The sequence below is a fragment of the Pimephales promelas genome, chromosome 6, assembly GCF_988280905.1.
Source record: "Pimephales promelas chromosome 6, fPimPro1.hap1.1, whole genome shotgun sequence".
NCBI classification, from domain to species: domain Eukaryota; kingdom Metazoa; phylum Chordata; class Actinopteri; order Cypriniformes; family Leuciscidae; genus Pimephales; species Pimephales promelas.
The window spans coordinates 42,584,240-42,606,755 of NC_142774.1; the positions used below are offsets into that span (position 1 = coordinate 42,584,240).

At 42.1% G+C, this 22,516-nt stretch overlaps 1 protein-coding gene, 1 long non-coding RNA gene and 1 other non-coding gene across 3 annotated transcripts; all 3 read left to right on the top strand.

Annotated features, from left to right (window-relative positions):
- Nucleotides 1-92: 92 nt before the first annotated feature.
- rpl24 (ribosomal protein L24) lies at nucleotides 93-3,450 on the top strand. Its single transcript, XM_039646903.2, has 6 exons — nucleotides 93-170; nucleotides 296-371; nucleotides 763-873; nucleotides 1,919-2,055; nucleotides 2,988-3,051; nucleotides 3,332-3,450. The coding sequence occupies exons 1-6, from the start codon at nucleotides 166-168 to the stop codon at nucleotides 3,410-3,412; spliced, it is 474 nt and encodes a 157-aa protein (XP_039502837.1). The 5' UTR covers nucleotides 93-165; the 3' UTR covers nucleotides 3,413-3,450.
- LOC120459177 (small nucleolar RNA SNORA17) lies at nucleotides 3,125-3,256 on the top strand. Its single transcript, XR_005617306.1, has one exon. It is a non-coding gene; the product is annotated as a small nucleolar RNA SNORA17 (small nucleolar RNA).
- Nucleotides 3,451-16,632: 13,182 nt separating the features above from the next.
- LOC120476286 (uncharacterized) lies at nucleotides 16,633-21,715 on the top strand. The gene is made up of 4 exons (XR_016168973.1): nucleotides 16,633-17,039; nucleotides 17,102-18,832; nucleotides 18,933-18,984; nucleotides 19,082-21,715. It is a non-coding gene; the product is annotated as an uncharacterized LOC120476286 (long non-coding RNA).
- The last annotated feature ends 801 nt before the right edge of the window (nucleotides 21,716-22,516 follow it).

Here is a 22,516-nt window from a genome sequence, read left to right on the forward strand (position 1 = left end):
ATCTGGAAATAATAATAATTTTAAGTATTTTTATAAGATATATGGTTGTAATTATATATCAAATTTATGTTTACTTCGAAAAAATCTTTTGCATTTGTGAAATAAGCTCCTTTATAAACCGCTTACCCACAATTCCTTTTCCTCTTCCCTATCTGAAACGCCGCCATGAAGTGAGTACAGTCTGTGTTCATCCTTAAACATCCTAAAGATTATCGTGTAAAATTGCACTTAAAAAAGTTCATAGCTTAACGGTAAATAAAATTAATCTGTAATAACTCTCATTTCTGATCTGCAGGGTCGAGCTGTGCAGTTTTAGTGGATATAAAATCTATCCCGGTCATGGCCGGCGCTACGCCAGGATCGATGGAAAGGTAAAAGCACAAACTACGAGAATTTGACTTTATTCAGTGACTTTTAGCATCTCGTGATGTGAACATGTATCATGTACGTCCGACAGGCTGCGGTTTGTTTATTCAGACTAGTACTGGCCGGTTAGTTAGCTTAAGTGCTAGCCAGAGCTAATGATCGGGTAGTCACTATGAACACGGTGTGTGTGTGTGTGTGTGTGTGAGAGTGAGTGAGAAAAACAGTGTGTGTGAGTTGGTTTGAGCAGGCTTTAGAACTAAAAACGTAAGAGAAGGTTCTCGATGCTGTGGGAAACATCGTCTATTATTTATAGTTATGGTCGTTACTGAACTTAATAAATGTGACGTCAGGTCTCAGTATTAGTGATGTCATGCTCCTGTAAACCTCTTTCTGCAGGTCTTCCAGTTCCTGAATGCTAAATGTGAGTCTGCGTTCCTGTCCAAGAGGAACCCTAGACAGATCAACTGGACCGTTCTGTACCGGCGCAAACACAAGAAGGGCCAGTCTGTGAGTTTGACCCCGCCAGCTCTCCGTATATTAACACACCCCGATATCCCCAACCTGTGTCTGTGTAACCGTAGCGTTAAAAACAGTAGGATACTGACACCATGACTTCGGTACGGGTTCCTGAACAATACTCTTATAGATGCCAATTTTATGAGCAGATGTTATTATAGCAGATGCTGTAACATTGATGTGAAGAGTGCTCAAGCTTTACACGTGTACATTTATTCATTTAGTTGATGCTTTTATCCACAGCGACTTACAACTGCTATATATGTGTTTCAGAGGTCGCACGCCTCTGGAGCAGCTAGGGCTTAAGTGTCTTGCTCAGGGACACATTGGTGTCTCACAGTGGATTCGACTAAGGCAGTTTCGTATAGCAAACGTCTTATCCACTGCGTTATCACCCCCGTAACGTCACAACAGTTTCTCTGTTGTTGTTTGTTTTTGTTTTGTTTTTTTCTGTTTGGATTTTTCTGGATGGTTAAATTAATTTTATTAATCAAAAAGTATGTGTAATTAATATCATGAAATATTCAATTCAACAACGGGTTGGTAACAGTTTAACAAATTATATTCTTAATGTTTTTATTAATTTAAAAAAATATATTCTTATTTTGTATTTGTTTTCTCAAAACCTTTCTAGTTAAAGGTACAATATGTATGATTTTTGTAATACAAAAATCAGTTTGCACAGTGTCGTATTTCCTGCAGTTGTGTTCTTACAATATCCCAAAAGTCTCCAAAGATTTTTTTTTTATTTCAGAGAAATTCCAATTTTGAATTAGTGTCTGTTCTGGAAAAAAGTCGCCTGTCAATTACGCAATAGCCGTGCTATCCTCGGTTTCCGTTCGTATTAGCATAGCCATGGCGTAAACGTGGTGACAGATGTGGACAACTGCGTAGTGTGTGACGTTTAGCGGCACACAGTTCTCGTTTCTCTCAAACATAGACCATGTCGAGAGCAGAGGTGTCTAGTGTGTGTGTGTGTGTGTGTTTGCCCTGTCAGGAAGAGGTGTCTAATGTGTGTGTGTGTTTGCCCCATCAGGAAGAGGTATCTAAGAAGCGCACGCGGCGCGCGGTGAAGTTCCAGCGGGCGATCACCGGTGCGTCTCTGGCCGAGATCCTGGCCAAGAGGAACCAGAAGCCGGAAGTGCGTAAAGCGCAGAGAGAGCAAGCGATCAGGTGACCGGCCCTAACACTGCATTGACACCCGTCATGGTTTAACCGTAATCGCACAATGTTCTGTATGATTGACAGGTCAAAATTAATTTTCAAATCCATACTTTAGTCCAGGAGCCCTTGATTAGCTTAGGGAACAGGGATGTGCGCTGAGGATGTGACACTGCATTTTGCTTTTGAATTAGTGGCGATTCGGGACGTCATTTGCTTGAATTATTATTCTTAATGAAAAACTCACCCAACAAAACAGTACAATGACAAACTTATTTAATTTAAATCTAGAACTTTTATTAACAGAACTTGGATGTGTCTTACGCCGTGTGTGTATTAGGGCTGTCAACTTTAGTCATTTAGTCGACTAATCGGTCGATGGCGTCAGGGTCGACTGACATTCTTGTTGGTCGCCCAGTTGCTTTTTTTTTTTTTTTTTTTTGAGGCGGAAGATGTACTTTCACATCGAAATCTAAAAAGCAGCTATTTGGCAATATTTTAGATTTAAACCCAATTCTTAAGACAAATGTGTATGAACGCGATCCGACTCCTCGTTCAGGAGACGAGGTTCATCTTCTAATTGTAGTGTTCTCTAACAGACCTAAAAGCTGTTCATCAAGTGTAGTGTATTAAGTGGGAGCCACAGGTGTTCGATGCCCTAACCCTCACCGCCGCTGAGCTTGAACAGGTGTTCGATGACCTAACCTTCCAGTGTGAACCGATTATTGTCCCGAACTGACTCGCATGCGCTACAGATTGAGGACTCGCGCAGCACAGTCATACAGAAGTACACGTTGAAGTAAGAGATCTCGTGTTTACAGTGTGAAGTCAGTGTGATCTGCCGCCTGTGAGTTTATAAAACAAGCTCTTTCTCACGCAGGGCTGTGATTGGCTGAAACCGAGTGTTGCTATGTGCTAACTGTACTCTGGATCTGGTGTTTCAGGGCTGCTAAAGAGGCCAAGAAGGCGAAGCAAGTGACGAAGAAGCCGTCGGCTCAGAGCACCAAGGTTAGATCTGCTTTATTCTGCCGTCCTCAGCTCTTGTCCTGGGTTAGACTGGGATAAACCTGTTCGTTTATCTTTTGCCCCTTGAGGCGTTGCAGTGTGACTGATTCTGTCGCTTCTGTGTCATAAGGTGGCATAGAGCAGAGGGACTATGTCTACACCTCGTACTCTCTTCATGGGTGCTCAGTGTCATTTATAGTCCTACACTTAATCATGACCTCTAACCCTGATTAACTCCTCGAAGTCCTGCAAGCGGTCAGTAACGTGTCGGTCTTGTTTTCAGGCCCCAGCTAAGAACGCCCCGAAGCAGAAGATCGCCAAGCCAATGAAGGTCAACGCTCCTCGCGTCGGCGGCAAGCGCTAAACTCTTGCTTTGAGGATTAATAAAGGTTTCGCCATCAACCTCGAGTCTCCTTGAATTATTTCATTTAGTCATAATCAGTGACATTAACTTTGCGTAATGTTATTGATATTTTGATTTTTAAAATGTTTGAACGGATGCCCATTTTTGCTGCAAGTTTTTTTAAAATAATTTTTTATATATATATAAATATATATTTTGCAGAACCCTTCCATATCTGTTTCAGTCTTTGATTTAAAGGCCCCATTGACACTGCATGGTTCAAGTGACCCAAATCTGATTTTTCCCTCTCCTGTATTTTCAATGTTTGGCTATCAGTGTTTTTCTCTTCTCCGTAAATAAATCTTGTAGCAGAGCGACAGCAAGCGTTTTTCGGTGGTCCAAGTCTATTAGCTACTAAAACTTCTTTGTCATTGTGGAGAGCGCAGTGGATGCTCAGCAATGACAGACGCCACGGGAAAATCGGACCGAATTTTACTATTATTAATAAAAGATAAGCTAATGTGCATTAATGTAAATGTCAATAATTTTTTTTCTGACTCAATCTTTTAAGGCTGAAATGTGAGGTTTGCCTTTTTGTAAAACCTTTTTTGTGTGTGTGTGTGTGTGTGTGTGTGTGTGTGTGTGTGTGAGAACTGATTTAAAGGCTGAAACATATTTAGTAAACGTGTCCAGGCCAGGAATGGCAGGTGTTGGTGACGATGCAAGTTTCTGGATATTTTCCGTGGGGCGAGGGCTTCGATTACCTCTCCCTTTTTTGACCATACATGTGTTTGCATCCCTGCAACTTTCTCTGTCAGGCTTTGATCCTGAGTTTAGGTGTGACATCAGTAGCGAACAGCCAATCACATGCTGAGACTGAAACTCATTCAAAGCAGCGCAATTCTCTTATTTATGAAAATCAAGATTTTAACTAACAACTCTTCAGACAAATCTTAATAGTTGCCCAAATGTCATTTCAGTGTTTGCCCTTGTCCTGACTTGAGCTGCTTTGCAACAGGTTTGGGTCAGGGATTGGCGTCAGACATAGCCCTGTCGCCGAGCAGGATCCCGTCGTAAGCACCTTGAAAGTGTTGTTAGGCTCAGAATGGAGTATGGAGAAGGTGACGGACAACGCGAAATGTTGTCGAAATCTTACTCGCACGCATACCGGACCGGTATGTGAATCCCTGGTCATAGAAAAAAAAAATGGAATTTACAGTATAATGCAGCTGTCACGTAAAACACAAACTAGAGTATGGGTGAATACATCGAAAGGAAAGATGAACAATAAATCAAATCGCGACATGATCTGTGAATATTAAAGCACAAAAGACTGCTATGTAAATATAGTTTACTTTCACCAGCTTTAGGCCTGCAGTTTATTGGTGATGAACACTTTGCCACGTTGTGTATGTAATTTTGACAGTGAAGAAGCAACACAGTTTTTCATTTACTCCGTTTTAGAGTTGTTTTTTTTTAAAGCTTCGCAGGACTGTGAAGACATTCGTTACATGTATTTTCAGAACTTCAGCATGAACTAAACATTGATCAGTAAATGAACATATTCCAGTTGTTGTGAGATTAATTTGATGATTTATTATTGTAAAATGGTCTATTTCTGCTGAATACTGAATTTTTCAGTGTAAATATTTGAATCTGAATAAATGAATCTGCCTAATATCTACATGTTTCCGTGTTTAACTTCATGTGTCAGGCATGTTCTCAAACATTCGTCCAGAGCAAACATTCACAGAGCCGAAGCAATGCATTCCTCTGGACAGAGTCTTCAGTTAGAACATTTTTTCCCCCTCATGGACTGAACTGTTAATTTTTAATGAACGTTCCTACTCAATCATTTTTTGGGGAATTTGAAACCATAACATTGAACTTGAAATCGAGACACTGAGGTTGAATTTCAGAAATTGAGATTGGGAATTTTTGACTCTGTGTTTATCATTTATTTGAAATAGTGTTACTGCATTCTATTTGTCGTTTTATTCTGTTTTTCTTTCATTCTTTTAATCTTTTTTTTTTAAAAAAAGGATACAACTCAAAATAAGAAACAAAGAGAAAAAAACGCAAAAAAAACAACGCAAAATAAGAAACAAAGAGGAAAAATACACTAAATTTTTGATTAATTAGCTGCATTCCAATCGTCTGCGTGGTTCATTTATTTTATTCTTTCCTTTTATAATCTTTGCATTTTATTTCTTCAGTGAGTCGATCTAAATCTTGTTTCTGGTCCATAGTTTTGATTTTATAGGATCTAGAAACTGAGCCGTGTGCAACACAAAGCTATGTCATATTACAAATCAAATAACATTTTGATTGTTTTACTAAAATATATCATTTTCAGTGAAAAAAAGTAACATAATAAAGTATTGGTCAGCATTCATCATTATTATTGTGTGTGTTGGACTGGGCTAGCGATGTAGTTCAAGGAGTGATACTTACATTTTTCAAATATTAAATCAACAGTTTCCTCTGAAACGAGATCTTCGAGCCGCTGCCCGTTGGGGTTAAGGGTTAAGGGTTAGGGCGAGATCTTCGAGCAGCTGTGCAGACATTACAAACAGTTCAAACGTTCTGACTGTCGAGCTACTGATGTTATGAGGTGTTGGAGCACCTGTCGCTTATTTAATTTTTTTTATTGCAGAAATTATAATCACATAAAACATCAGGGAAATATACCATGGTTGTAACAGTGAACAATCAAAATGATGAAAAAAAGGAAAACAAATATCATGGGTTTGTGTAGATACTAATATAAGATAACTTGAGAAGAAGGTTAAAGAGAAGGTTAAATATTGATGAGAAGGTTAAATATCTTTGAATAATTCACCACAATACATACATTTTTTTTGTCATATACAAGCCTGAGGGATGAAATGAAGTTAAATTTGACCAAAAAATGAAAAAAACAGATTTAAACCACTTTTGATTGACAAAGAAATTTTGTTGCATATAAAATAAAGAAATTAACAACATATCCAAGAGATGACGATTTTGGGTTAGGGCTAGTAATTAAAAATAATATCTTTAAGGATAAAACTGTGGGTCACATTAGTAGGGTTAAAAATATAAGAACTTAAATCAACCATAAATGTATTGGTTACGCTAAAATCACAAAATAAATGGACACTTGATTCTTCAACAAAACCACAAAATGAGCAAGTTTCATCAATATCAAGCTATTTACAGATACATGAATTAAACCTGTCGCTCATATCTTTTAAATTGTTGCACTTGGTATAACGTGAACATGGCAGATGTCCAGATCACATTTATACTTAATGTGATCAGGCTATAAAGTACCTACACCTTTAGCACTCGTCAAGTTTATTGAAATGAAGTACCTACCCAGTGAGTATGTGGTTTAGATTACATATCACTCAAAACTACAATTCCCAGAAGTCCTCCTGCTCCTCACCTGCACTTAATTACTCAGCCATCATCCTCAGCTGCACCTGATCAGCACACTCATCACCACAGTATTTAAACACACCTCAGTCACACACCTTGTTTGGTCTTAGTCTGTGGATGACTCACTGTATGATGTCCTGAGTTATTGATCCTCTGAGCGTTCGCCTAGATCCTGTCTCCTAGTTCCCTCGTCTGTTCTCTACCTCCAATGGTCCTGCAATCCCTGTAAGACAAATACATTGTTCATTCATTCACTCTCACAGCAACCAAAGGGTGCGTGTGCGTGTGCGTGTGCGTGTGCGTGTGCGTGTGTGTGTGTGTGTGTGTGTGTGTGGGTGGATATACTTACCATTTGAGGCCATCCCCTCTATCTTCACCTGCCAACTCAAGAACTGAAGCAATATACTTGGTTTGTTCATTGTTTGTGGTCTAAACTCTGCTGTTTTGGACAGTGTTAGAAAGCATTGGATCATGAGTGTGTATAAATCTGGTGTAACTTTGCTGTTTAAGTGCTGTGCTTTTTGTTTTAATTTGAAGTGCTGGATCGTCCTATTTGATCACTCATGCACCTAAATGAGCTTTAGCACTGATGCTGAATGTGTGTGTGTGTGTGTGTGTGTGTGTGAGAGAGAGAGTGAGTGTGTGTAGGAGGTCTGAGCAAGGATGCAGATAGTCACCTGAGGTTTTTTTTTGCACACCTGTCTATTTTTAATGTTTTGTTAACCCACACTTTTTATCTCACCCCTCATTGTTTTACAGCTGTCTGATATCCCAAACCTGACTTGGTCAATCCCAAGACGAGCCAAGTATGACGATTGGATCAAACTGAGACCTGGATTTGATCAAAGTACCACCATGTCCCTCTACCAACTTCACCAAACCTTGGATGGGGTTTGAGAGCAGGTACGCTTGCCACTTACTCTTGGAAATACTCTCCTGTATTATAATTCTCTTTAGTTTACAGTGTTACTACAACCCTATTTCCAGAATAGTTCTGCACTTTCTAGGATTGTCTTATTTTTTTATGCCCTCTAATCTGTTTTTATTTATTATTTAAACTTTGTTCTATGTGCCTTTTTAAAAATAATTTTGTCCTGTCTTAGAATAGCTTAGACAAGACCATAAAGTTCACAAGCATGAAAACTGTATCTCTCTGATTATTCATTCTTTGCATTCCTGTTCCCCTTTTGTGTTTATTTATACTTTTGTTCCTTTTGTAGTGATGGTTTTTAACAGTTTACATTTATTCCGTGTGTTGTCGTTCATTTTAAAGTCTCACCCTTTTTATCCCTTCTGTTTTACTTATGCCTTTATGCTCCTTTATTGTTGTGTCTGTAGTCTTAATGGCCCTTTTTGTATTTATGCGTTTCCCATCTTTGTATTTACTGTTATGTATGCCAGCTGGAGTGCCCGTGTGAACCACTGGAGGGCACTCTCTCCTTGTGTTGTGTTTTCACCATGGGCTCATTATGGTTAATTATGTTTCAGTTGTGTTTGATTACCGATTATTGAGTTCCTTATTTGAGCCGGAGTGATCTTTTTGTCTGGTGCGAAGTCTTGTGACATTGTAAGGTAACTTCTCTGAGCATTATTCTCTGTTTCAGTATTCTGTGTTTGCCGGGACGCTTGACCCTTAAACGTCTTCTGGACCGTATGTGAACCTGTGCTGCCTGCCTTGACCTAAGCCTGTTCTCACCACGAGTTACTGGACTGCTGCTTGTTTACATTTATTCATTTAGCTGATGCTTTTATCCAAATCCATTCATTTAGCTGATGCTTTTATTTTATGTGTGTGTGTCACAGGTACTGTAGTTCATCGTAACGCTTTACTGTGAATCAGCAGATCGCCCCGTCCTCTCTCTCTGGTGTGTGTGTGTGTGTCACGGGTACTGTAGATCATTGTAACCCTTTACTGTGAAACTACAGATTGCCCCGTCCTCCCTCTCTCTCTCTCTGGTGTGCGTGTGTGTGCGTCACAGATACTGTAGTTCATCGTTACGCTTTACTGTGAATCTGCAGATTGCCCCGTCCTCTCTCTCTGATGTGTCACAGTCAGGTGAGTTTACAGGTACGTAATCCTCTTCTTTAAGTGACAGACAGAGAAATTACAGCTGGAGGTTTCGCTGCAAAGCAGTCGGTTAAGCGTTCGCTACGTGTCTCTCTTCACAGTGGGCTGTCGGATAAATACACAACGATCTGTAGAGTACAACAGTGTTAGCCTTTTCTTATGCAGTCAAAATGTGATAAACTCGGGTTAGAAATGGCCATCCAGCGGGTTTAGGTTCACACTTCACACAGCAAACAGTGCATCACATCACTTCATCTCAGCACTCAATTCAGCACTCAGTGGGAAAAACACATATACGACCGTCGGCCGTCTCATTTCACACTCGTTTCACTGAAAGGATAGGGTTATACCCGGCATTTCAGTCCTAAATTAGTAGTGATAGTTGTAGTATCACTACTAATTAACTGTTCATCTGCTATAATGGCGAACACATCAGATGTGTGTCTAACGTTACCTCTGAGTGCAGGTGTGGCCACATTCAAGCTGTTTTCGGTGAAGCAGGAGCTGAAATACGTGGAGAAATATGTCCGTGGTCTGCCAGAGAAGCAAGCTGAGCTGCTGGATCGGTAGTCAGTGCTTGAAACATCACAAGCCGATGCTCACAAGTCAGTGGTTGGTTACTCTTTGACTCTGACTTCATCTACTCCAAGCGTTTCTCTGCCCAGGGGGACGCGATCATCTCTGGCTTTATTCACTCCGGCACCGACACAACACCATGGATCACACAGTGGAAGACACGAGCCAGGACCAGAGCTAGAACCTCTCCGTTGCCCCTCCCGGTCTTCGAGATCTCGACCCAGAACCGCTTCTCCCCTCTTTGCGAGTTGGAACGCGATGACGCCGTGACAATCGGCACGTCCATGATCCGTCATGTCTGTGCTACCTCAGGTAAGGATAAGGTGCGCACTCACTGCTTTCCTGGTGCTCATGTTCTTGATGTCGCTGCACAGGTTCCCGAGATCCTGAACGGTGATGAGCGTGTTGGAGCTGTTGTGCTGAACGTGGGAGCGAACGACATCAGGCTGAGGTTCTGAAGGACTACAGGAGCCTGATCAAGACGGTACGCAGCACATCGCCTGAAGTAATGAGCCTTGCACATCTAACCCTTTCTCTGTCTTTAAATAATCTTTTCTAGATTTTTTTTTCCGAGTAAGTTTCATTAGTCGTCTTCTAATTGATTTCTTTAAAAAAGAAAATAAATTTCTAATCCTTAAGCATATCCACGCACACGCTATTTAGCAGGCGCTGAACTGTTCAATTACTGGCCAGAATTGAACAGTTAAAGCCCCACGTTGGGCGCCATGTTTTACGGTGTGTGCTTTAATCTTAACACCTTTTAACCTTATTATTTATTATCCTGAGGTTAGGTTGAGTAAGTCAAATCTGCCCTAAATCATAAGCATTCGAATGGTATTTACAATTGTTCAGATGACTTCTCTGTGGTCAGTTCTTGCTTAAGGTTTATTAACAACATTGCTAGACTATTACTTGTAATTAGCATTAGTTATGTATTAATGTAAATATTCCAGAAATAAAAGTTAGGCTCAAACTTAAATTCTTTATGCTCAAACTCTGGAATCTACTCCTGTGTAAGGGAAATCATTATGGACATCAGCTATGCTAATTATTTCCCATCTGTTTTCTGCTGTTATCTCTGGACACTTGTCCCGAGAAAAATGGCGTTCGTCAACTTCAGTTTGTCGGAGCTGCTGTACTGCACGTGGGAGTGAACAACATCAGGCTGAGGTTCTGAAGAAGTTCTACAGGAGCCTCATCGAGACGGTATGCAACACATCGCCTGAAGCAACGATCATCGTGTCTGGGCCGCTTCCCACGTACAGACAAGGACAGGAAAGGTTCAGTAGATTATTTGCGCACACCTAATAAATAGTAAGTCAAAGTCCAAATCACAGTCTTTGTTGTCCAAACTTAATTGATATGCTTAGTGTGGAACATCATATTGAAACTGTGTCTATTCCTCGTTTAGTGACGCCTGTGGAGAGACGACTCAACGCCTGTGGAGAGACTACTCTGCCTGTGAGCTGCTAGATCTGCGGTCAGTGCTTGAAACATCACACGCCGATGCTCACAAGTCAGTGGTTCGTTACTCTTTAACTCTGACTTCGTCTACTCCATGCGTTTCTCTGCCAAGGAGGATGCGATCATCTCTGGCTTCATTCAGTCCGGCACCGACACAACACCATGGATCACACAGCGGAAGACACGAGCCAGGATCAGAGCTAGAACTTCTCCCGTGCCCCTCCCGGTCTTTGAGATCTCGACCCGGAAACGCTTCTCCCCTCTTCGCGAGTCGGAACGCGACGCCATCGTGATCATGGGCACGTCCATTATCCGTCATGTCCGTGCTACCTCAGGTAAGGATAAGGTGCGCACTCACTGCTTTCCTGATGCTCATGTTCTTGATGTTGCTGCACAGGTTCCCGAGATCCTGAACGGTGATGAGTGCGTCTGAGCTGTTGTGCTGAATGTGGGAGCGAACGACATCAGGCTGAGGTTCTGAAGGACTACAGGAGCCTGATCGAGACGGTACGCAACACATCGCCTGAAGTAATGAGCCTTGCACATCTAACCCTTTCTGTGTCTTCTTTAAATAATCTATTCTAGATTTTTTTTAAATTAAGTTTCATTAGTCGTCTTCTAATTGATTTATTTTTAAAAAAGAAAATACGTTTCTAATCCTTAAGCATATCCACGCACACGCTATTTAGCAGGCGCTGAACTGTTCAATTACTGGCCAGAATTGAACAGTTAAAGCCCCACGTTGGGCGCCATGTTTTACAGAGTGTGTGCTTTAATCTTAACACCTTATAACCTTATTATTTATTATCCTCAGGTTAGGTCGAGTAAGTCAAATCTGCCCTAAATCATAATCATTTGAATGGTATTTACAATTGTTCAGATGACTTCTCCGTGGTCAGTTCTTGCTTAAGGTTTATTAACACTGCTAGACGATTACTTGTAATTAGCATTAGTTATTTATTAATGTAAATATTCTAGAAATAAAAGTTAGGCTCAAACTTAAATTCTTTATGCTGCAAAACTCTGGAATCTACTCCTGTGTAAGGGAAATCATTATGGACCTCAGCTATGCTAATTATTTCCCATCTGTTTTCTGCTGTTATCTCGGGACACTTGTCCCGAGAAAAATGGCATTCGTCAACTCCAGTTTGTCGGCGCTGCTGTACTGCACGTGGGAGTGAACAACATCAGGCTGAGGTTCTGAAGAAGTTCTACAGGAGCCTGATCGAGACGGTATGCAACACATCGCCTGAAGCAACGATCATCGTGTCTGGACCGCTTCCCACGTACAGACAAGGACAGGAAAGGTTCAGTAGATTATTTGCACACACCTAATAAATAGTAAGTCAAAGTTCAAATCACAATCTTTGTTGTCCAAACTTAATTGATATGATTAGTGTGGAACATTATATTAAAACTGTGTCTATTCCTCGTTTAGTGACGCCTGTGGAGAGACGACTCTGCCTGTGGGCTGCTGGATCGGCGGTCAGCGCTTGAAACATCACACGCCGATGCTCACAAGTCAGTGGTAAGTTACTCTTTGACTCTGACTTCGTCTACTCCATGCGTTTCTCTGCCCAGGAGGACGCGATCATCTCTGGCTTCATTCAGTCCGGCACAGACACAACACCATGGATCACACAGTGGAAGACACGAGCCAGGACCAGAGCAAGAACCTCTCCGTCGCCCCTCCCGGTCTTCGAGATCTCGACCCGGAAGCGCTTCTCCCCTCTTTGCGAGTCGGAACGTGACGACGCCGTGACAATCGGCACGTCCATGGTCCGTCATGTCTGTGCTACCTCAGGTAAGGATAAGGTGCGCACTCACTGCTTTCCTGGTGCTCATGTTCTTGATGTCGCTGCACAGGTTCCTGAGATCCTGAACGGTGATGAGCGCGTCTGAGCTGTTGTGCTGAACGTGGGAGCGAACGACATCAGGCTGAGGTTCTGAAGGACTACAGGAGCCTGGTCGAGATGGTATGCAACACATCGCCTGAAGCAACGATCATGTCTGGACTGCTTCCCACTTACAGACATGACTAGTAAGTCAAAGTCCAAATCACAGTTTTAATATAATGTTCCACACTAATCATATCAATTAAGTTTGGACAAGAAAAATTGTGTCTATTCCTCGTTTAGTGACGCCTGTGGAGAGACGACTCTGCCTGTGAGCTGCTGGATCGGCGGTCAGCGCTTCAAACATCACACGCCGATGCTCACAAGTCAGTGGTTCGTTACTCTTTGACTCTGACTTCGTCTACTCCATGCGTTTCTCTGCCCAGGAGGACGCGATCATCTCTGGCTTCATTCACTCCGGCACTGGCACAACACCATGGGTCACACAGCGGAAGACACGAGCCAGGACCAGAGCTAGAACCTCTCCGCCGCCCCTCCCTGTCTTCGAGATCTCGACCCGGAAACGCTTCTTCGCGAGTCGGAACGCGACGCCGCCGTGATAATCGGCACGTCCATGATCCGTCATGTCCGTGCTACCTCAGGTAAGGGTAAGATGCGCACTCACTGCTTTCCTGGTGCTCATGTTCTTGATGTCGCTGCACAGGTTCCCGAGATCCTGAACGGTGATGAGCGTGTTGGAGCTGTTGTGCTGAACGTGGGAGCGAACGACATCAGGCTGAGGTTCTGAAGGACTACAGGAGCCTGATCGAGACGGTACGGAACACATCGCCTGAAGCAACGATCTTGTCTGGACTGCTACCCACTTACAGACATGACTAGTAAGTCAAAGTCCAAATCACAGTTTTTCTTGTCCAAACTTAATTGATATGATTAGTGTGGAACATCATATTGAAACTGTGTCTATTCCTCGTTTAGTGACGCCTGTGGAGAGACGACTCTGCCTGTGAGCTGCTGGATTGTCAGCGCTTGAAACATCACAAGCCGATGTTCACAAGTCAGTGGTTGGTTACTCTTTGACTTCGTCTACTCCATGCGTTTCTCTGCCCAGGAGGACGCGATCATCTCTGGCTTCATTCAGTCCGGCACGGACAACATCATGGATCACACAGCGGAAGACACGAGCCAGGACCAGAGATAGAACCTCTCCGCCGCCCCTCCCGGTCTTCGAGATCTCGACCCGGAAACGCTTCTCCCCTCTTCGCGAGTCGGAACGCGATGACGCCATGATCATGGGCACGTCCATGATCTGTCATGTCTGTGCTACCTCAGGTAAGGGTAAGGTGCGCACTCACTGCTTTCCTGGTGCTCATGTTCTTGATGTTGCTGCACAGCTTCCCGAGATCCTGAACGGTGATGAGCGCGTCAGAGCTGTTGTGCTGAACGTGGGAGCGAACGACATCAGGCTGATGTTCTGAAGGACTACAGGAGCCTGATCAAGACGGTACGCAACACATCGCCTGAAGTAACGAGCCTTGCACATCTAACCCTTTCTGGGTCTTCTTTAAATAATCTTTTCTAGATTTTTTTTCGACTAAGTTTTATTAGTCGTCTTCTAATTGATTTATTTTTAAAAAAGAAAATACATTTCTAATCCTTAAGCATATCCACGCACATGCTATTTAGCAGGCACTGAACTGTTCAATTACTGGCCAGAATTGAACAGTTAAAGCCCCACGTTGGGCGCCATGTTTTACGGAGTGTGTGCTTTAATCTTAACACCTTTTAACCTTATTATTTATTATCCTCAGGTTAGGTCGAGTAAGTCAAATCTGCCCTAAATCATAATCATTTGAATGGTATTTACAATTGTTCAGATGACTTCTCTGTGGTCAGTTCTTGCTTAAGGTTTATTAACACTGCTAGACGATTACTTGTAATTAGCATTAGTTATTTATTAATGTAAATATTCTAGAAATAAAAGTTAGGCTCAAACTTAAATTCTTTATGCTGCAAAACTCTGGAATCTACTCCTGTGTAAGGGAAATCATTATGGACCTCAGCTATGCTAATTATTTCCCATCTGTTTTCTGCTGTTATCTTGAGACGCTTGTCCTGAGAAAAATGGCGTTCGTCAACTCCAGTTTGTCGGAGCTGCTGTACTGCACGTGGGAGTGAACAACATCAGGCTGAGGTTCTGAAGAAGTTCTACAGGAGCCTGATCGAGACGGTATGCAACACATCGCCTGAAGCAACGATCATCGTGTCTGGGCCGCTTACCACGTACAGACAAGGACAGGAAAGGTTCAGTAGATTATTTGCACACACCTAATAAATAGTAAGTCAAAGTCAAAATCACAGTCTTTGTTGTCCAAACTTAATTGATATGCTTGGTGTGGAACATAATCTTGAAACTGTGTCTTCCTCGTTTAGTGACGCCTGTGGAGAGACGACTCTGCCTGTGAGCTGCTGGATCGGCGGTCAGCGCTTGAAACATCACACGCCGATGTTCACAAGTCAGTGGTTAGTTACTCTTTGACTCTGACTTCGTCTACTCCATGCGTTTCTCTGCCCAGCAGGACGCGATCATCTCTGGCTTCATTCAGTCGAGCACTGACACAACACCATGGATCATACAGCGGAAGACACGAGCCAGGACCAGAGCAAGAACCTCTCCGTCGCCCCTCCCGGTCTTCGAGATCTCGACCCGGAACTGCTTCTCCCCTCTTCGCTAGTTGGAACGTGACGCCACCGTGATCCTGGGCACTTCCATGGTCCGTCATGTCCGTGCTACCTCCGGTAAGGATAACGTGCGCACTCACTGCTTTCCTGGTGCTCATGTTCTTGATGTTGCTGCACAGGTTCCTGAGCTCCTGAACGGTGATGAGGGCATCGGAGCTGTTGTGCTGAACGTGGGAGCGAACGACATCAGGCTGAGGTTCTAAAGAAGGACTACAGGAGCCTGATCGAGACGGTACGCAACACATCGCCTGAAGCAATGAGCCTTGCACATCTAACCCTTTCTGGGTCTTCTTTAAATAATCTTTTCTAGATTTTTTTTTTCGACTAAGTTTCATTAGTCGTCTTCTAATTGATTTATCTTTAAAAAAGAAAATACATTTCTAATCCTTAAGCACATCCATGCACATGCTATTTAGCTGGCGTTTAACTGTTCAATTACTGGCCAGAATTGAACAGTTAAAGCCCCCCGCTGGGTGCCATGTTTTACGGTGTGCACTTTAATCTTAACACCTTTTAACCTTATTATTTATTATCCTCAGGTTAGGTCGAGTAAGTCAAATCTGCCCTAGATCATAATCATTCGATTGGTATTTACAATTGTTCAGATGACTTCTCTGTGGTCAGTTCTTGCTTAAGGTTTATGAACACTGCTAGATGATTACTTGTAATTAGCATTAGTTATTTATTAATGTAAATATTCCAGAAAGAAAAGTTAGGCTCAAACTTAAATTCTTTATGCTCAAACTCTGAAATCTACTCCTGTGTAAGGGAAATCATTATGGACATCAGCTATGCTAATTATTTCCCATCTGTTTTCTGCTGTTATCTCGGGACGCTTGTCCCGAGAAAAATGGCGTTCGTCAACTTCAGTTTGTCGGCGCTGCTGTACTGCACGTGGGAGTGAACAACATCAGGCTGAGGTTCTGAAGAAGTTCTACAGGAGCCTGATGGAGACGATATGCAACACATCGCCTGAAGCAACGATCATCGTGTCTGGGCCGCTTCCCACGTACAGACAAGGACAGGAAAGGTTCAGTAGATTATTTGCACACACCTAATAAATAGTAAGTCAAAGTCCAAATCACAGTCTTTGTTGTCCAAACGTAATTGATATGCTTAGTGTGGAACATTATATTGAAACTGTCTGTTCCTCGTTTAGTGACGCCTGTGGAGAGACGACTCAACGCCTGTGGAGAGACGACTCTGCCTGTGAGCTGCTGGATCGGCGGTCAGCGCTTGAAACATCACACGCCGATGCTCACAAGTCAGTGGTTAGTTGCTCTTTGACTCTGACTTCGTCTACTCCATGTGTTTCTTTGCCCAGGAGGACGCGATCATCTCTGGCTTCATTCAGTCCGGCACCGACACAACACCCTGGATCACACAGCGGAAGACACGAGCCAGGACCAGAGCTAGAACCTCTCCGCCGCCCGGAACTGCTTCTCCACTCTTCTCGAGTCGGAACGCGACGACGCTGTGATCATCGGCACATCCATTATCCGTCATGTCCTTGCTACCTCAGGTAAGGATAAGGTGCGCACTCACTGCTTTCCTGGTGCTCATGTTCTTGATGTTGCTGCACAGGTTCCCGAGATCCTGAACGGTGATGAGCGCGTCGGAGCTGTTGTGCTGAACGTGGGAGCGAACGACATCAGGCTGAGGTTCTGAAGAAGGACTACAGGAGCCTGATCGAGATGGTACGCAACACATCGCCTGAAGCAACGATCATCGTGTCTGAAATGCTTCCCTCTTACAGACAAGGACAGGAAAGGTTCAGTAGTCTATTTGCACTAATTGAATTATTAATCTCATTGTGTAATGAACAGAAACTGCTCTTTGTAAATAATTGGAATCTGTTCTGGGAGAGACCTAGGCTCTATTATGCTTCACCTCAGCAGAATCGGAGCGGCTGTTCTGTCTGACCTCTCCAAGACGTTACACACCTAATGACTAGTAAGTCAAAGTCGCTCCTTTAAAAGGAATGTTTCTCCTGGTTCCATCTCTTGGACTGATGTCTCTGCCTGTAAGGCTATCTTTCGCCATCCTAATATACGAGAATCACCCCATGTACATGGTTGTATAAAAGTCATGCTGGATTTTTCCTGGGCTTTTGCTGCCATAGCTTAGCCTCTTTGGAATAGACTTATTAGACTTTCAATCACCCTTCAACTTATTTCTTATGTGCACATCTAACCTGTTTTGGGTGTTAAACTTAGTTGGAAAAAAAGATACTAATCTAGAAAAGATTATTTGTCTAGTCGTCTTCTATTTGATGTTTCTTTTTTTTCCCAAAAAAAGAAAATACATTTTTAATCCTTATGCATATCCACACACATACTATTTAGAAGGCACTTAACTGTTCAATTACTGGCCAGAATTGAACAGTTAAAGCCCCACGTTGTGCGCCATGTTTTACGGTGTTTGTGCGCTTTAATTTTAACACCTTTAACATTATTATTTTTTATCCTCAGGTCAGGTCGAATAAGTCAAATCTGCCCTAAATTATAAGCGTTCGAATGGTACTTACAATTTGTTAAGATGACTTCTCTGTGGTCAGTTCTTGCTTAAGGATTATTAACGACACTGCTAAACAATTGCTTGTAATTAACATTAGTTATTTATTAATGTAAATATTCCAGAAATAAAAGTTAGGCTCAAACTTAAATTATTTACGCTCAAACTCTGGAATATCCTTCCCGATATGGTTTGACGCTCTGACTCGCTGTCAAAGTTTAAAACTAGACTAAAGACTGAATCAGGTCGAATGCTTTTAATACTTTAAAACTTAAAGAGTCTGTAGGTTACTTGTATAGGTTGCATAGTATTTACAGTCATTACTTTTCCTGTGTGTATTGTGTGAATGATGGGTGGTTGGGCAGATATTGTGTTATTGCGGTAGGTGGTATGCCATACGGAGCCGTTGCCAATGAAACGCATTACTGCCACAGTGGGGCTCGACAGCCTTAGTCAAACGGGTTGGCGCGTATGGTTGGGTTGTGGAGAGTTTGTGAGTGTTTTTTTTAACATCTACTCCTGTGTAATGGAAATCATTATGAACATCAGCTATGCTAATTATTTCCCATCTGTTTTCTGCCGTTATCTCGGGACGCTTGTCCCGAGAAAAATGGCGTTCGTCAGCTCCAGTTTGTATCCAGCCTCTCATGGAGACTTCAGATGCCCCAACACCTGCGATGAGAAGACTAAATGCCTATGAAGAGACGACTCAACACCTGTGAAAGATGACTCGACGCCTGTGGAGAGACGACTCAATGCTGCTGATATGTTATGCCCTTAATATAACATGATTAACTAAATGTAATTTTCCATGTACTTTCCTGTAATGCACTTTCTGTAAAGCTGCTTTGAAACAAGTATTGTGAAAGGACTATACAAACAAACTTGAATTCACTTGCAGGGCCAACAGACACAGAGCTTGCAGCGGGGGAGCTTCACTGCAAAGCAGACAGGTACGTAATCCTCTTCTTTAAGTGACAGACAGAGAACTTACGGCTGGAGGTTTCACTAGCAGTCAGTTAAGCGTTCACTATGTGTCTCTCTTCACAGTGGGCTGCCAGATAAATACACTCAATGGTCTGTGAAGTACAGCAATGTTAGCCTCTTCTTATGCAGTCAGAATGTGATGGGAAAACTCCGGTAAGAAGTGGACATCCAGGGGTTTAGGTTTACACTTCACACAGCAAACAGTGCATCACATCCCTTCATCTCAACAATTCAGCACTCAGTGGGAAATACTCATATATGGCCGTCGCCCTTCTTCTGAACTGGCATTCACATCAAGAGGTCCCACAGACACGAGAGGAGGATGGAAATTGATTTGGACTACTCATGATCTCTCACAAATGATCTTCTGTCCCATGGTTGCCTCCTTCTCATTGAATCAGCCTGCTCTTTCTCCCAACTCACAGCACCGTGCCCGTTCGCCGGCCCCACTTCCTCTTCACCACGGCTCACACTTTCTCTGAGAGCACTTCTCCCAAAACAATTCCCCGTTTGGTCTGTACTTCCTCCTTTTATACTCCTCTAATCGCAACGCGTCCCAATCGCGAAGCTTTACTCCCCATGCACAGCTGCCAGCGACGTTTGGCTGATCACCCCATTTTTGGGGATTTTTGCGCTGCCCTGGAACTAACCTGGTGTTCCTTTTTTTGGGTCCGGCGGGAGGCAATCACGGCGAACATTAGTTCCGCTTTGTTGGGGACAAAGTTGGATTTTGTCACCCTGTGACATGTACTTTTTCAAAATTTACAATTTTGTATTTGTGCATTTTCCTATCGTTTGCATTTATTTTATTTCTTTCTCTTGTCTTTGCATTTTTTTTCTAAGCCAATTGTTTTTCTAAGCCCGTTGTTTTTTGTTTATGATTAAATGTCTTCCATCTTTCATTTATGCTATTTTAATTGTTAGTAATTATGCTGTTCTATGTTCCTGTCCAATTGACTATTTTATGCTGATGGGGTTTGACTTGTGTGGATCTTGACTTGTGTGGATCTTGACTTGTGGATCCTGACTTGTGTTTGACTTGAGTGGATCTTGACTTGTTTGACTTGTGTTGATCTTTACTTGTGTTTGACTTGTGTGGATCCTGACTTGTGTTTGACTTGTGTGGATCCTGACTTGTGTTTGACTTGTGTGGATCCTGACTTGTGTTTGACTTTTGTGGATCCTGACTTGTGTTTGACTTGAGTGGATCTTGACTTGTTTGACTTGTTTGGATCTTTACTTGTGTTTGACTTGTGTGGGTCTTGACTTGTGTTTGACTTGTGTCTTGACTTGTGTTTGACTTGTGTCTTGACTTGTGTTTGACTTGTGTGGATCCTGACTTGTGTTTGACTTTTGTGGATCCTGACTTGTGTTGACTTGTGTGGATCTTGACATGTGGATCCTGACTTGTGTTTGACTTGTGTTGATCTTGACTTGTGTTTGACTTGTGTGTCTTGACTTGTGTTTGACTTGTGTAGATCCTGACTTGTGTTTGACTTTTGTGGATCCTGACTTGTGTTGACTTGTGTGGATCTTGACATGTGGATCCTGACTTGTGTTTGACTTGTGTTGATCTTGACTTGTGTTTGACTTGTGGGTCTTGACTTGTGTTTGACTTGTGTAGATCCTGACTTGTGTTTGACTTGTTTTCCTTTCTTATATTGTAAAGCTTTGTATTGAAGTTGTAAACTTACTTTTTTGTATTTTGTTGCACTTGATTTTGTTTTTTGATTTCTTTGTTTTTTTTTTTACTTGGGTTAACAAAAGGCTTTAAACAGAACATGGAAACAAATATAGACCATAAACCGTGTTTCTACTCTTTTATGACTTTACTTGTGCCCATATTGTGTAATTTGGAACACCCCATTTGTGAATTGTAACTTTTTTTGCATTTTCAAAATTACTTTAAGTTTTTGTGAGGTTTATAATCTGTTTTGGTTTATTTTGTGTTCCCATTAAACAGCTGAAATAGACAATCCAGTCTGATGTCCTTCACACTCAGCCTCTCATTGATGCTGCTCCTCCCCCCCTCCTCTACCTGTGTCATCTAGTTAATGTGGCCTGTGTTTGTTGGCTACTTTCAGCTCTTTGGTTCATCCTTCATTTTACCCTTTACACATTGAGTCCACCTTTGTGCCAAGCTCCAGACTTATGGCGGAGCTGGTAATCTGAGGCCCAAGACAGGTCGACAGAGTGAAAGTTAGGTTGATGCTCTATCAGGTCCTCCATGGGCAGTTATTGCCCTGCAGTGCAGTGGTCTTGTCTCTGCCCAGGTCCCCATCTCTAATGGCTCCATCTGAGTTGGTTGTCCACCGAGTTGTAACTGGCACATTCACCAAAGGTCCCCCCTATAATTTTATTGACTGTGTTTTGGCTCTACATCCCATCCTAAAGCAGCTTTGTCCACTTGACTTATTTTTGCTACTTTGTATTGTTTAACCTTGTTTTTTGTATTTCAGCACATTTTAGGTTTTTTATTTTAGGATTTTTTATGCCCTCTATATTTCAATCAGTCTGTCTTTTTTTCCCTTTTGTACAGGATTTTATTTACTAACTTCTATTTAAACTTTGTTCTGTGCCCTTTATGGTCTTGTCTAAGCTATTCTAAGACAGAACAAAATAAAGTTGTTAAGCATAAAAGCTGCACGTCTCAGATTATTCTTCCTTTTGCATTCCTATTGCCCTTTAGTGTTTGTATTTCTGCTGTTTTGCCTTTTATGCCTTTGCCAGTTAAGTCCCTTTTTTTGCCCTGTTGTAGTGATTTTTACATATTTTTTCCTTGTGGTGTTAGATTAAATTTGTAATACCCTTTATGCCTTAATGCTCCTTAAATTTTGTCTCTGCACTTATGTCCTTATCATGGTCTCAATGGCACTTTTTGCATTTGTGCATTTTTCCCATCTTTTGTATTTTGATCTCTTGCCTTTGCATTTGAACCATCACTGCTCTTGTCTTTGCATTTTCCCTAAGCCTATTTTAGTTTTATTGGCTTTTTATGATTGAATGTTTTCCATATATCTTTAATTTATGCTCCTTGCCTTGTAAGCCATTGTGCTGTTTTATGGCCCAGTCCCATTGACCATTTTTATGCCCATTCCTATTTATCTGGAACAGTTGTATTTTGTATTTAAATGTACTTTATAAAAGGTTTGCCTTTACTGTTTGTGTGTTTTGTAAATGTATGTGCCTGTTTATATTCTGACTGCCTTCTGTATGTTAGCATTAGTGGCTGTCTTACTACACCCTTTTTTTTGCTTTGATTCATCTCTATGTTCTTGTGCTGATTTTTATTTGTGCCTGATGCTGCCATTTCATTCAGCCTGTTTGAATTTTGTTCTCCCCGATGGGATGGTTAAGTTTTCTGGGTACTTGATTTATTTTCATGAACTTCTGGAAAACTGGAGATCTTTCTTTTCAAGTGTTCAGCTGTTGTACTTCAGTGGGTGGGTCTTGTCCAAGGTTGATTTTTCACCCTGCACCTCATGAGTCTATCAACTG

Excerpts from the sequence above, each read along its gene's own strand:
- rpl24 (XM_039646903.2), top strand. Across the intron at positions 874-1,918 it reads AACACAAGAAGGGCCAGTCT|GAAGAGGTATCTAAGAAGCG; the intron begins GTGAGTTTGACC and ends TTGCCCCATCAG. Across the intron at positions 3,052-3,331 it reads CGTCGGCTCAGAGCACCAAG|GCCCCAGCTAAGAACGCCCC; the intron begins GTTAGATCTGCT and ends TCTTGTTTTCAG.